The sequence below is a fragment of the Haliaeetus leucocephalus genome, unplaced genomic scaffold (genome assembly GCF_000737465.1).
Source record: "Haliaeetus leucocephalus isolate CR32 unplaced genomic scaffold, Haliaeetus_leucocephalus-4.0 Scaffold906, whole genome shotgun sequence".
NCBI lineage: Eukaryota > Metazoa > Chordata > Aves > Accipitriformes > Accipitridae > Haliaeetus > Haliaeetus leucocephalus.
The window spans coordinates 121,852-137,404 of NW_010973342.1; the positions used below are offsets into that span (position 1 = coordinate 121,852).

Sequence of the window (15,553 nt, forward strand, 5' to 3'; positions counted from 1 at the left end):
GGGACATCTGAGGTACCCTAGGGCATCCAAATGACACTATATGCTCATGTTTGAGGAACTGAATCTTATTGTCTTCAATTATTTTAATTTACTATTTTATATTTTATTATTTATGGAAGTTAACTTGAGCCTACATGCACAGCTGAAAGGAAGTTTTGTCAGAAATTTTGCATAGCACCAACATACGTCTAATATTTCTTTCTAAAGAAGCTCAACTATATATGCTGCTGATAAATCTGTTGAGAGCTTGCCATTTCCCATTGCTTTTCTCAGAAATTTTTACTTTTCTCAGAAATGAATAAGCAATGAAGACAAATTGTGCCGTTTAAGTGTTCAGTAAAAAGCTAGTTGCTACCCCAATAAAAAGATGGACCAAGAAGCATCTTGGGAACTTGTAACAGACACCTTTAATTCTCCCTCTCAATATGTACAACATGGTCTAACATGCAGTTTAGTGAACAGAAGGTCATGGGATTTGAACACCGACCACTTTCAAGGCTGTTTTAAGTCCTGATCCAAAGGTGGTTTACTCAGTAACAAAAACCTCCCGCTGACTTCTGTGAATTTTAGATTAGGATTGTACAGCCGTAAGTCTGGTAACTTTCTGTACTGTTTAATACCTGGGAAGACACTGAGACTTGAGTAATCTTGTTGTTAGAGCTGTATCTGTAGTTATGACATATAAAAGTAAAGATCCATGTGGGTGCAGAAGAGAAGTGAAATACACATACTATCTGGGTTGCCTCTGTTTCAAACCAGAAGGTGATTTGTAACTGTATATAACATATAATAATGTAAATAATGTTACTACAACATACTTCTACAGAAGCGGGTTACAGGCATGGTCATGCAAAGAGAAAATTGTATCCTGCGGGGAAGCAACTGTTAGAGGGGGAGATTCGTGCCCTCTGCAGCCAGAGGAGGTTGTAGAGCAGAGTTTGGAGTGGCACAAGGAAGGTAAGAGAAAGGTAGTTGTCCTGCACCTTACGTGTCTTCAGGTCTGAAGCCTGGCATACAGAAGAAGTACTCATTTCTCAGCTGCCTCATGGTCATCACCACTGTGCCATACCCTTGACTCAAGGAAGAAAAGACAGTTCTAATGCTAAGAAATTAGTTGCATCTCAATGCAGGCCAGTGAGGTTGTGCTTTAACTTTAGGAGTGTTTTATGTGGCACAGTAACAGATTAACAGAGAAATGCTGGCCTTGTGCAGTCTTCTCAGCTCTGCACACCCAAGTTAGTCTACTCAGTCTGTTCTGAGCAGGGATGTGATTTTTTTTGTGTGGCAAACGGAATATTTCTGATATGAAGTTTTTGTGCCAAGTCTCTACTAAAGAGGATAAGATTCAATTGCTTGAACATAAGCATATAGTATCATTTTGATGCCCTAGGGTACTTTAGATGTCCCTGTGGGACTGGCAGATGTGACACACAAAACCCCAGAGACCTGCATTCTTCTGGGCCTGCAGTGGGAGACGAGGCAAGATGCTCTAAGGCATCTAGAAATTATACTGGATGTAGTTCTTTTTAGCTCTATGTGTGTGTGATTATATTTTGCCAAACTAAAGTTTTAAATGTGTTCCTGCTTCTTATAGGAACATGAAAAAGAAGAGACTGCCAAATCACTCATTCCTGGACATTTTTAGTATCTTGCATTGGATGCAAGAGACTTTTGTCTCTTCACTTCCCACATATAAAATGGGTAAAATATGTCATTTTACATAAGAAAGGTATTATATGAAAAAATCATTGCTGTTTGTAAAGTGTTCAGCACTGTAGTAAACCCATCATAACCCCCCACCCCCAGGGAATTAGTTCCAGAATTAATATTTAAATAGTGACTATTTAATAGTGACTGGTAAATAGACCAGCTCACTGAGAGATCACAATTCATCCTGTGCACTGAATGAGAAAAAGGGAGAGTGAGTATTTATTTTGATACGATCTCCTGCACCTTTCAAGCAGTAAAGCTAAAGAAGCCCTCAATAGCTCTGTGAGGCAGCATGGCTGTTACGCTGGGATCCCAAGCAGGGCTGGAGACCTCTGGGCAGTGCCCTGTGCTACCCTGTGTGCAGGCTGCTGCCTAGGAGGAGGTATTTGGGGTGCTGTAATTTCCCTGTGGCTCTAGAATGGACAGGAGACAGGGATGTGGGAAGCGTGCCCTGGGGCAGCTGGGCTCAGGGATGCTCAGCGGGATGTGGGGGTCTCCACAGCACAGAAAACCAAACTTGGGGCAGAAAGCAAACGAGGAGCCTGACTGTGCTGTAGTGGTTGATACTCAGTTGGGAATGGGGAGCAGGATACATGTCCAGATTATGCTTTTTAAATAAATAAATAAAATTATTGAGAGAGAGAGAGAGAGTAGAGCCTGTGGCAGTCATGTATTTCCTTACTCCGTCTTTTTGATCCTGTCATACATGTTGTACTGGGATACTTAATTGACCTCACTAGATCTTTCCAAAAAGGAGTGCTCACATACAGGGCAGTACAGCATTTCTTTCCACCTCTGTTGTATGACAGAATTCAGTTCTCCCTTTTAAAATTTTTATATCTATGTGTATATTCTTAGCCTTTTCTGTGTTGAAAGTGTCTTCAAAGTTTATCAAAATCTTCCTAATTAGAGAAAATACTAAATGTAACCGGTGCTTAAATAGATTACTGAGCTTCATATGGGCCAATAGTTCAGCTGTCAGCAGTGCCTGCTGACATTTCCCCATGCCAGTTTCTTTTCCACCTTTTAATTGTTACAGTAAGTTTCATTTTCTTCATTTTAGCTGATGATTCTTTGACATGGTAACATTTGCTTTACTGTATTATGGTATAGTTTGATCTTGTCTCATTTGCAGTTGATAAATCCATGTCGTGCTTTATCCATTTCCTCCCCCCCCCCGCCCCTTGTATTTCTGCAGCTTTGCACTTTATTATATCAACCTTCGAATGAGCCTGTGCTTGTCAAACTTGCTCTACTATTTAACTGTCTTTTGTAAATAGATCAAAGCCGGATTTTTTCGTGCTCCAGCCTAAGCAAATATCCATAATGTGACAGTTTAAAATTAAAATTTTACCATCTTGACATGTTATTTGTACTGATTCTGAGTAGGTGATGAGTCACGTCCCCTGTAATTAAAATATTTAATGCTCTTTTAAGTTTTTCCTGAGATAAAATGGGATGTGGTTGTTTTCATTTCTCTCAGCGGTGCCCATGTGCTTCTTCTTACTGACGACAACTGGGGCAAAATGTTAATATGTCTCCTAAGTCACACCTACGCTGTCTTTTGCTTTTACCTTGTTATTGCTTCTGAGCATTGTCCCAGTTTGTATCCTGTCCTATTCCTTCTTAAAGAGGTTAGGGAACCCTCTTTTTCCCTGCTTCTTTTAATTCTCTTTATAGGGTCTAGTTCAGCTTGATTTTCTGCAATTTTTTTATGGATCTTTTAAGCTCATTTTAGTCCTTCTATTTCTTTTCTGTTGTGGGATGAAGAATTTGAACATGGATAATGTAAATTAAGAGAAAAGCAAGTAGAACATACATTCTATAGCATTGAATAGGCATCACCCAAAAACCTTTGAAATGGATGGAGAAGTGGTGACTTACTGATCAACTCATGCCAGCAATGGCAAGTGGGAGCATATTTATGACTCTTTACCTTAAGGTTTTAAAAGTAAAACAGAAATCTTTCACAGAGGAAGTTAATAAAGCTCAGTGTCTCATGTGGTGAAAATAGAAGGCTTTTTATTATACTGTCAGGGTCTGTTATTTATTGTGAAGGGTAAGTTCAGAGGTTCAGTCTCGTTCATACCTTTTTTAAAATAACACTTTCAGAAGAGTTATTTGAGAGAGATGTGACCAACTGAAAAACCATACACTATGGAGACTTTAAAAGGGGTGAAAGCTTATTCCAAGTAGGTCTCCATGGGTTGGCAGAATGTTAATAATAACAAAATTCAGAGGATACTTTTTTAAGAAGTGCAGTTGACATTGTGGAAAAAACCTACAGAAAATATGATGTGCGAATCAAGAGTAAGATTTTTATTTAGAAGTATTGTAAAAAGTTCTATCACCATATAAACTTTTTTTTGTATGATACATATCAGGTGTGTTTATATTATAGGAAATTATTCCAGGCAGACATAGAATGAAACTGATGAGTTATACTGCTTGTTTTCTTAAGTTATTCTTTACAAACAGGTACCTACTTTGTTTGTGTGATTATTAACTGTTCTTAAAGTCTTAACCTTAGTTTAATTTTCTAGTTTTTAAAATAAGATTCAGGCTCATTTGTTTATATATATTTTGTTATAGATTGTTAACCACTCCATTCTCCTATATTAGGTAAAGCTCTCCACTCAGCTGCATTAAAAGAAAAAAAAAACAGGAATGAAGAAATAGTATCTTGAAGTCTTCATGGTAATGGAGGTTCTTGGGAAGACTGATAACCTCAAGCGTTAAATTGTTTGAAAAAATCGCTTTCTCAAGTTGTTTACCCATCCCAGGAGTTGTTTGGGGTTTTTTTTTAAAAAAACTCAATCACTTAAAGAGCAAGTGAAAAGTTTGATTAGGAGATACCCCATATATTCTGCCTGGCCGTTATTCAGTTATCTCAGGCCCCAGTTCAGGCTTGGAGCTTGGTTTACATCCCGTACCATGCAGTATTGTATTTTAGGCATTGCTGAAGTGGGAGAATGTAAAATAAAAACTATCAACAGAAAATAGCTTGGGGGCTTTTGACCTTTGATTTGACTGTGAAAAATTATATTGAAATAAAATTTATCCAGCTCTGTTTAGGGAAATGTGGGCTCTGAATGGATAGATTCATTCTGATGGAAGGACAGGATCCAAACCCCCGGTGCCTTTCAGAGCTCGATCAGCCAGGATGCAGTGCAATCTGCCTTTGATCTAGCCAAGCTTTTGAAAATGTGCTAGACGTGGTGCCTGAACAGTAGGCCCACTGAAGACTCAGCAGTCTTTTCAATTAAGAACCAAGTCTCAGATTAGAAATCATTGAATTAAATAGATGAATGCTGAACTTGGAGAAAACGACTAGAAAATTTCATCTTGGCATTCAATTGGAACAGAAGGTATCTTAAGAACATGGATCGATTGAGGTCCATTTTGCAGGAGAAAATAATACTGCTTGCACCTTTCTTCTTCAGCTGCTTGAAAGTATTGGGTCTTGAGAGTAAGCCCAGAAAGCTAGATGAGCTCTCTGTTGCCTTTCCCAGCCTTTTGCAGAAAGAGGTTTGCTCAGGTCACCCTCTATAGCTGGTTTTAAATAATGAATGCATGTGAGGATGTTACCAACTTTGTTCCAGTTGATTTCAAAGAAAATTATCAAAGTCAGGTTGTATCTGAAATCTGCTAGCAGCTGAGTAGATTCATATAAATAGTGTTGGATAGTGCAGCACCTTGTGCTCTTCATCTACACCACAGTGGGACTCTGGCAGGTTAAAACTGCCTGGCTTCTGTATGGGGGACTTGCCAGAGAGGGGTCATCGGTGCTTTGTGTTGGGGGGGGATGCTGCAGATGGCTGTCGCATTGCTGGACACTTCCAGCAGATCACTTGCAAGGCAATAGAAAAAGTAATTTCTATTTCATGGCCTTGGGAACAGGGCTGTCGGTGTTTCATTTGAAGATCTGAGCTAGGTTAGCTAATTCAGAGTGGAAAACAGTATCATGTGTTATTCTTAGTTACACTACCATAAACTCAAAGGAATTCTTTAAGGTCCCGTGATTTTGGGCAGGAGGATAGGTGAAACCCATTTCTTATACTTAAATTATCATGGAAGCCAGCTTAAGAGGTGGAATCATTGGCTGCAAGAGGAAACATTCATAAAGACAACTTCACATCAATTAGCCAGGTATCTTTTTTCTTCTTAAATTATATAGCTGTCTTTCACTCTAATTGCATTGAACTCTATATCTCTTCTTTTCTGAATGGAAATGAAAACTGCCCAACTATGTGTTAGTTGTACATGTAAGGCAAATGTTGTGTTTTGCCAAGTAGAAGAGGCTTGTGATGAGACCTCAGCCCGACTTGGTTCATTCCCAGCAGCTGTGAAATGCTGAATGGTCAGTGCCTACGTTACACTGAGAGCCACAAAACTGTGCTAAACTGCAGCTTAGCTGAAGTGTTATCAGGATTTTACCCATTCTATGACAATTAGAGGACCGAGCCAAACATATATGTATGGGTTGGGCTTTTTTTAGATCAATTAGATTAGACTAAGAGACAACATGCAGGTATATGTAACTATATGAAAATAGTGTTGTACTGGTTCTTAAAGCTAATGAGTGAGTGGGGATGACGTGTAGAATATACATTTGAGTATACATCATACTTTTACATGTATAGCTGTTGATGCTGAAGGAAAGGGAAAACATGTTATGTGTTGCTGTTTTCCAGCTTCCTTGTGTTTCTTCATTCTCAGTCAGTTGATGGCTTGAATTCTGTCTTCCTTGGCCCTGGAGTAAGGTGATTCGAGGGGGAGGTGTTCAAACTGCTTACTATGCTCAGGCAGAAGACATAACTCTGCTCACTTAAGCAATATGTTGAATGATGAAAAGTTACAGCGTTTCCCATCAAAGCTATTTTTCTTTCTAGTATCACTATGGGAGAGTATTACTGACTTATGTTTGCATCTGTTTGCAGGAACCTCGGTGGCCTTACTTATTTGGAGCAATCATTGTTCCTTCACTGATACAAGTTGTGATTCTGCCTTTTCTTCCTGAAAGTCCTCGTTACCTCCTACTGGAAAAACATAACACGAGCAAGGCAGAAAAAGGTATGATGTGTTACTTTCTTGCAACAAAGGGTGTTTATTGTAGGGATGCAGGCCAAAAAGTAATTCTGATATCACAGTAACAGCAGAATATTCCAATAGGAGAGATTCTCTTGGCAATTATTTTTCTGTCACCTTTTTTGTTTGTGTGTGTGTAAATATAACTGTTGCTTTGATTTTTTTATTATAAATTAAGTTCTCTAACAAAGTAACTTATATAGCATTATGCATGGTGATACAAACCTAACTAAATTGTCCTGCTGTTGTGCATCAGCCACTATATGCAGAATTCATTTGGGAATGAGAGGTGGTTTCAGTCTTCATGACTCTCCCTCATCTACAGTCTTCACAGTTTGGCTAACAAAAACACTGATTCTGTTCCTGGGTTTTTTTTCAGTAGTCACTGTGTTTGACCCTGTGCTTCTGTAACTCAGTAACCTTTGTAGGTCTAATAAAAACCTCATACACCTATTTAACTGAAAATTTCCAGTGCTTCCGTATAGCTTGCTTCAGTTTCACAGACACAGACCAGCATATTTTGTTCTTACTTTAGGTTCTGTGTATAAAAGAATTTGCTTGTGTGATCACAGCTGCTGTATGCTCTGCCCCAGTAAAATTACTATGGTTGGTTGTAAGTTCCAGTATATCATCATGTTATGGCTGAGAGAATGTTGAAAATTTGTTTTTGCTTATTATAGGGACACATTAAAAACAGGAGTGTACAAAGGAGGAATGAGTCCGATTATAATACCAAAATGTTTGCAGAACATAACTGTGCTTTAAAAATCATTCCTAAAAACTTCATTTGAATATAACACTTAACATTTTTAGTCACTAACTAGTTGCTCGCAACATTACTTGCAAAGTGTGAATCAGCCCCTGAAACTGAAATTTAATAATCTTTTAGCGTGAAATTAATGCAACTCACTCTATCCTGTTTCTTCTACTATGAAATGAAAAACTGGCCTTTGTTCCGATGAGCACTCTGAAATACAAATGGCACGCTAATGAAGAGACTCCCATGTTGTCTCAGTTTGGTGTTGAATGAAGAATTCTGTAAAGGCTGGAGCCTCAGACAGTTAGAGATACAGTTCAGTGTTTAAAAAAAAAAAAAAAAAAGGTGCAAAAGCAGCAAGGCTTTGGCTAGAGTTCTTTAGCTTTACAGAGTCAGCAGAGATTTGATGAGGCAGAGAACAGCTTTTCCAGGGACTGTGAAGGAAAGGATTTGCCTGCCAGCCGTGGTCAGAGCACCCAGCAGGGATGCAGGGGTGAGCAGCTTGGGGCTGGCTGTTGGGTAGTAACTTCTGCAGCACCACAGCTGGGCTGGGAGGAAACATCTTTGGGTGCCAAGTTTAAACTGGCTCATTTCTACCTGATAAAATTGTAGATATACTTCCAGAGCTATGGCTGGCAAAGAGTCCACATCTGCCGTGCTGTTGTGTAATGTCACACTTTTTACAGGGATCTATTGGAAATACTGCCACAGTACCTGGAAACCTCAGCACTGACAGTGAAGCTGGGCCTCTCATAGGTAGAGTTTAAAAATTTTAAAAAATTGGCAGTGAAGTAACACCACCTGCCTTGAAATTCACACCACTTACTGTTACTGGTAATGGGCCAACTGCAGTCTGGGATGTTTTCAGCATACGTGTTCTGAAAATGATTTGAAAGCTAGTCTAGAAGCATTGGAGGTGGATTTTGGAGTAGAAGACATCAGGAGAGCAAAGTTACCCACACCTTATTTGGTAGTTGAAGGGAAATGAGCTTTAGCAATTGGCTTTCTGATTACAAGAATGTGGCTTTTATGAGCCACCTTAAAGACTATAAATTTAGATACTATGAGAAAAAAAGAGGAGGCTGAATATAAAAAACTCTTCAAAGTAACTGCTTATCAATAGAAGCTTTTGGAAAATCAATTTTTTTTAAAAAAATTAATATTGAGATATGTTGTAGTACAAAGTGAAACTCATTTTCAGTGTAGTTTACAGAGCGTTCAAAACAGGTAGGGACTGATGATTCTAGACAGAGGTTTGCAAAGGACCGTAGGACAGTGAAGTGTATACATCCCCCTGAATTTCTCCCCCATTCCTTGCCACTCAAGCAGCCATGCTTCCAGAATTGGCCACCTTGTTGCACAGGCAAGGTAGCCTGTAGGATATCAGGTGCAAAATAGCTAAGGATGATTCTTAGACATCATTTTGGAGTTCATAAAATCCACCTGTAAGGCAGCATAGATCATATCATCTTATACTTCTGTGCTATAAAGTATCTACATGCCTTATTATGAAGCATGTTAGGAGCACAAGCAATTTTCTTACCGTTGCACATCCTTTGTAATTGCCCCTCTCCTGATGTAGATTTGCAAGCGAGAGTACCTTTGGATCTCTGTTCAGCATGTGATGGGTGGGGAAGGAGTTTGGTTGATTCATGGAATGACCAGGCAGAGGACAGCTGTGATGTTAGACTAGCATGAGGGGTTTGGAGCCTTCCTCCCCACCCCAGGGCATGTGGAGAAATCCAGATTAGATGTGAGCCAAGTTTCGGGTATCTGGAGTAATGCAGTGGAATAATGAAAGCAGGTGGGGAGGGGAATGCACAAAATAGGAGGATGAATAACAGTGAATCAGAAATCAGGAAAAATCATCTGGATGTTAGCATTATCTGCAGAAATGGAGGAGGAAAAGCCTGAGTATTTGGGAGGCCAGAAGAGTTTGTGGGTTATTAAAAAAATCTACTGCTTGTAAGCCATATAATGACTATGCGGTATTCTCCATTTTAATGATGACTACAGTAAAGCTTTTGAATTATTTGGCTCTTAGGTTAAATCTGCATATTAATATCAGAAATGTGCAAGTCTTTCTTCTGACTAAATCCTTTTTCTTTCCCCTAACGGATCAAGGCTATTCATGCAGATATGCATTTCACTGTGGATTATATCTTGTTGGGGAAATATAAAACTGTTATTTGTAAAAGGTCTGCTGTATTTAAGGCAGATGACTACATTAGTCTTTATAAAATACTCTAAAATGTACGTGTATGTCAGAGCTCCTAAAATGGAGATGACAACATTAATCTTCCTAATTGTTTTAGAGCAATAAAAATCCAGTGGGATAATGTAGGTCATTGGGTTTCCCTAAAGATCTACTCCTCCTTTCATCCTCTCCTTTTCTTCTGTCCTCAGGAGATAATCAGACTATAACTACCAAAATACAAGTGGCCTCCTTCTCTTTTTGGCAGAGGTGCAAAAGAGCATGATGTTTTTAAGTGGCAAATAAGAGACTGAAAGGGAGAAGGACCAAAATGTGTTCTGTAAGTGATGAAAAAGGAGAAGGGATAAGGTTAGAGAAGGCAGGCATCATGTGTGAACTTAAACCACGCCACCATGAGAGAAGCTACTCCATGAGCACAGGAGTAGTGAGGCCCCAGATGAGTGGTGTCTCCTGAGCTCCATTAACAGGGACCTACGCGATTCCCTGCTTTTCCCCTTTCTAGCAGCGCAGACGGTGCACGCTGTGGGTGGCTGAGCCAATGTCTGGCTGATCAGCCGTACAGATGACGTGGCTGACTTGCAGTTGTCTGCTGCCGAAAGCAGTGCTAGCAGCCGAACTCTGCTTGTCTTTCCGGAGGTCGCCATCCTGTATCCAGCTCCCTGAGACCGACAGGAGCTGAGCTATCTCGCTGCTGTATGTGGGAGAACTGATTCGTGTGTTGGGGGGGAGATTGGTTGACTGGACCAACAGCACAATCTGTAAGCCTGCTTTGCTCAAGAAGCTAAAAGTCTGTTCATGGGTAGAGGGTAGAACCATCCCAGCTCCCCTCCAAGGTCCCATAACTAACATTCTCCTCTCTTGGTAGAACAGAAGGGAGAAAAATGCCTAGCATTTAACTGGTGTGATTGTTCTTAAAGCTCACCAGACAGCGGAGGAGAAATGGGCATTTAAATGGTTGAGGAGAAGGACTTTGGAAGGAGACCATTGTTCAGTTGCTAGAGAGCAGTGGGAGCAAAGAGTAACAGGAATAGAAACAGGAGGAAAAAGAAAAACCTTCTGCTCTAATTACATCAGGCAGTTTACCATCTAAGCTCTAGGACAGTAAGACAGGAATTTGACATTAGTTGTCTATTAGTTGCAAGCCAAGTGGACCTCTCATCTGTGACTGTGGCAATGATGCAATATAAATGAAACCAGTAGTAGTAGTAGTAGTGTGATAAAACAGAACATTTTTATGACTAACAACATTGGTTATAAACACTTCAAGTTGGAGAGTTGACGTGTCTCTTTTGAAGAATACTGTTACAAAGAGGAAACCTGCATTTTCGATGCAGCTACAGTAGCAGGTCACGTAAATCAATAAGGGAATTCAGCTGTCATCCCAGCTTGCCAGAGAACAAGAATATTGTTGTGTCTTAAGGGTCGAATAACTTAGGTAAAACGTTACAGTAACATCTGTTGGTGACGTACAAAATCTATTCATCTAGTACGTTCAGTGATACGTTAAAACTCCCATGCTTATGAAAGAAGCATCGCAACAGGTATAACAAAAAGGGTAGATTTAAATTCTTAGAAAGATGGATTAGAGTTGATACTTTTTGATGTGATAAAAGAGCAAGGCCATTCCTGGTTTAAAAAAGCAGGTAGCTAATTTTTTACAAAGCTCCTCATGGGGCCCATGTGGACAGGAGAAAGATTAAAAACAAAGTTGTGGCAGGAACAAATTGCTGCAAATCCAGTGATTTAAATGAAGTTGTTATGACTGACAACAAGGACAAATGATCTATTTTTGTTTATCTGTGGGTTTTGTATGTCTCACAGCATTGTAAGCTATGCTTATTGGAAAGGAAGGGACAGCCATGACTACTACACTTGCTGGCTTATGGTAGAGGCTCCATCTCAGGTGGTTGCTGACTACCAAAAGCTGGAGTGATGGTGGTGTGCCTGTTTTGTTTTTAAACTTTTCTTAAACCTCCTGTCTTTTACAAAGGATACTGGGTTCACTGGACCTTTGATACAACTGGGTTTACCAATTCTTGTGTTATTTTAGGGTGGCATGTGGATATTTTGTTTTACCTGTACATCTTGGCTAGTTTCAAGTGAACCTGAACAGGCCTATTTTGTATGGATGGTCTGTGAAACCAGACATAAGAATAGGTTAAGATGTAATCCCAAACTGGATGATAACTCACAGATCGGTGTGTTCCTTTACTTAGGAGAAGGATGTGACACATGGGAAAAGCCTAAAGACTTTTGCTTGCAGTTATATTTACTGAATTGGAATAGCAAATTTGAGATTTATTCTTGAACTTTGCTATGCTACATGCTAGTAGTTAATTAGCATTTTGCTAGATTTAAATAGCTATTTAAAACTCTTCTAGCAAGGCATATCTAAATTATTCTTCTGGCTGTTCAGTACTCTAATAAAATTAGGGGTATATGAAAATAACTGTATTTTCACTTTGCCAAATATTTTTATGTTGACATGAAGTTACTACAGGGAAATTACTACATATCCAGTTCAAAAGCATTGAAGTTGGGTGAACTTCTTGCAAGTGCTGAGGCAATCAGCGAGGCATCCCATATGTCTACCACCACTCAGAACAGCAGCCAGCATTAATAGGAGATGTCTGGCTGGGTCCATCCAGCCCAGTATTCTGCAGTATTCTGTCTCCCACAGTGGCCAAAGAAGATGCTGTTTAAGCAGAGCTTAGACAAAGCTTTGTGTTAAAGACACTGGGTTTAATATACTTAATCATCAGTGAGGTGAAAGTGAACGTGTCAGTGGGAAACAGATGACAATAATACCCATGCAGCTTTTTTTTTTTTTTTTTTTTTTTTAAAGTTTTTAAAGGCAAAAGCCCAAACTACTACCTGTGACCACTTGTCTCTTTTTCTGCCTCCTCTTGCCTGGGGCTGACTGTATTCTGTAAACCAGAGAGTAGCATTTTGATCCTTTAAAATGTCTTCTCAAAGTTTACATGCTAATTCAGTCTTTACAGTAACAACTGCTTTCTTTGCACAGTCCTAGAAGTACTACAGTGGAAAAAGAATTAATAATTCCCCATGTAGTTGAGATCTTGAGTGTCCATCTTCAGTTAATTTAAAGGCATGATTCGTTTTAAAGACAGTGCCGACTGATTTGTTGAGACCTTTGAACCACTTTCAGATGTTTCACCTTCACTTAGCTGAGATGAATAAAACCTGGTGGTGTAAACGGAAGGCTTTCCTAGCTGCTTTCCATTTGACTGGAACCATCCACTTTTGCTTTTTATAAAGGCAGTGTCCTGACATTTGAAAGCTGAGCATCTAGGAGCTTCTGATCTAAGGGAGTTAAAAAGAAATCTGGGAAAGGTCTAAAAGTTGCTAGAACTGTAACTCCTTAGATGGTTTTAAGCATGACATGAAAATAAGACTTCCTTACAGAGAGAAGCAGCCAGTCACAGAGGGAAATGAGTCATTGCAGCAGGGAGATGAACGACTGCTGTGCTTCTCAGTGCAATAATGCAGGGATTTAAAATGTAAAATGAACAGAATTGAACATCACACATTGAAAGACCTTTGAGTTTTCCCATCTCCCTGCTAATGCAGAATTTATTTCCACATTAATTATGTATAAAATTATGATTCTTACTGTACAGAAAAACTCTTAACGGAAGAAAATTGAAGATGTGTTGAGTAGCAGGAAAATGTGTTTTTCCAAGAAGAGTGAGTGTTGTCTACTCAAAACTATGTATATATAGCATAGCATTTTCTTAGCATTTCTTGACTTGTTGGTAATTTTAAGTATCCGTCAAAGTTTCCTAGTGGCATTTACCTCTCTGGTCCTAATACCAGGGAGGGAAGAAAAAGAAAGCAGGTGTCTATATTTTTCTTGGCTTGTACTTGGTAATTTTGGTAATTGCAGTTTTTTACTTCCTTGTCCCTCTAGAAATACAGCAAGCTCCCTTGTGCAGAAAAGACAGATTGCTTTCCTTTTACTTGACTGCACCTATATTTTTGACTTGTGTGCCCTACAGTAATGCCAAGGATTCTAAGGACAGGAAAAATAAAGAGAATTGTGCACTGACCTAATTTACACAGATAAAGCAGATGCTTAAAAATCTGAGAGAATCTTTTGAAAGAAGTGTATGGTGACATATGTCTGGTTGTTCTCATCTTTATCTGAGTTTTTCTATATCAGCACTCTAATAATACTGAGGAAAGTGTAATTTAAGCATGAGACATTGACTTTAGCATACCATAGGCACACATTGTTCTAATTTTACATTTCTTATCAGTGTCTTTAAATACATCACACTCATTTTAACGAGCATTTAGCATGTCATTTAATAATAAAAAACAGACAGTGACACAAGGACAAAACTCAGCAGCTTAAATTCTGGGTTCTGAAGTCCAAATTTAACTCATTTCTGATTCTAAGGCCTGTGTGAAAAGATAAATCTTATGCTGTTTCTGGGGGATTTAAAAATTTCTGACCTCTCCTTTGCCAAGAGAGACACTGGATATCAGAATAAATGAATGTTATGAAGTGACTCAACACCCAGAGGTGGTCAGTGTTCATCCCTTAAAAAAAAATCATCCTTCTTGTTAAGCAGAGTCACGTAGGGCCCATTAAAATGCAATAGAAGTGCTAACTGCCTCTGAAAATCTTGGCCCAGAGCTTGAGTTAGTTCCCTGTGCCGCCAGACTGGGAGCCAGGCAGAGTGTGCAGAGTTGCCCATTCACCAAAGGGACAGAGAGGGGGAGGCCACCAGTTCATTTGTGTGGCCTGTCCCTCACAACATTGAAATGCCTCTATTTGGCCTTTTCAGCTACTTCATAAAGTTAAAATTTTGTAACTTCCAAAACTTACATGTGGTCTGGGCATTTTAACCATGACTAATCCGTGTCTCTGGCTTTCTTGACCATTCAAGTCCTTTCTATGACCCAAAAGAACATAGACTTCCTGAAAAATGTGAAGGTCATTTATTTATAGGCAGTACTGTGCAAAACTGTGGATAAGACAAGAATTGATTCGGCTCTTAGGAGAACTAAATCAACTTCTTCACTTAATAAAAAAATAACAATTTTAAGTGACCTGCTGTGTAAACGATTGTTTTTAGAGTTAGCATCCTGCTGGGTCACAAAGCTTTGTTGCAGGGGTATGTGTAAAGTAATTGTTTCTCTGCAGTCATTCCAAGATGATGAGCATTTTAAACATCTCTTAAAAAGCCAACCCCTGGGGTATGTTCATAAGATCGTGACAAAAGTATCATCGGCATATACACTATCTGTAAAACAAGGTTGGTGGAGATACACCACCCCTGTTAGGAGGTATCTGTTTGTAGTACCTCTTGGAGGAGGTGTGAGATGGAAAGCTTTTGTTATTCACAGTGGAAGGATATCTCAGTAAGTCATCGATGTGCAATAATATAATACTGAATGGTATGTTCTTCTGGGGAGATGAGTTTGTTTGCTTACATTTGGCAGGTAAATTCACTCCTGTGTCTCCAGTGTTGACAAATAGAAAATATTGAACTGCTCTGGGTAATTCTTTCTAATATTAATCATCTTGACAAAGTGAATTCTTGTCTGTATGCTAGTAAAAATAAGAGGTAATATGAAGAGTAATAGCTATTCCTTTCAAATGTCTGCCTTTTCTTGGTTTACCAGACTTATGTATGTTTTTACATCTTATTACCTCTCTATCCAATCTATCTCCAGCAGCAAAGTCTGCTATATTGTTAGGCTGCAAAAATAGGCAACTCAAATACTGTTCAGAACTGCTTTTGCTTTTAAAC

The 15,553-nt window shown here is 39.1% G+C and overlaps 1 protein-coding gene across 1 annotated transcript in view; it reads left to right on the forward strand.

The window, feature by feature from the left end:
- Positions 1-15,553, forward strand: part of SLC2A9 (solute carrier family 2 (facilitated glucose transporter), member 9) — a 106,672-nt gene that overhangs the window by 32,982 nt on the left and 58,137 nt on the right. Inside the window, exon 6 of the mRNA XM_010583450.1 lies at positions 6,651-6,783. Coding sequence (XP_010581752.1) covers positions 6,651-6,783 — 133 coding nt within the window. The remainder of the gene's footprint in view (positions 1-6,650; positions 6,784-15,553) is intronic.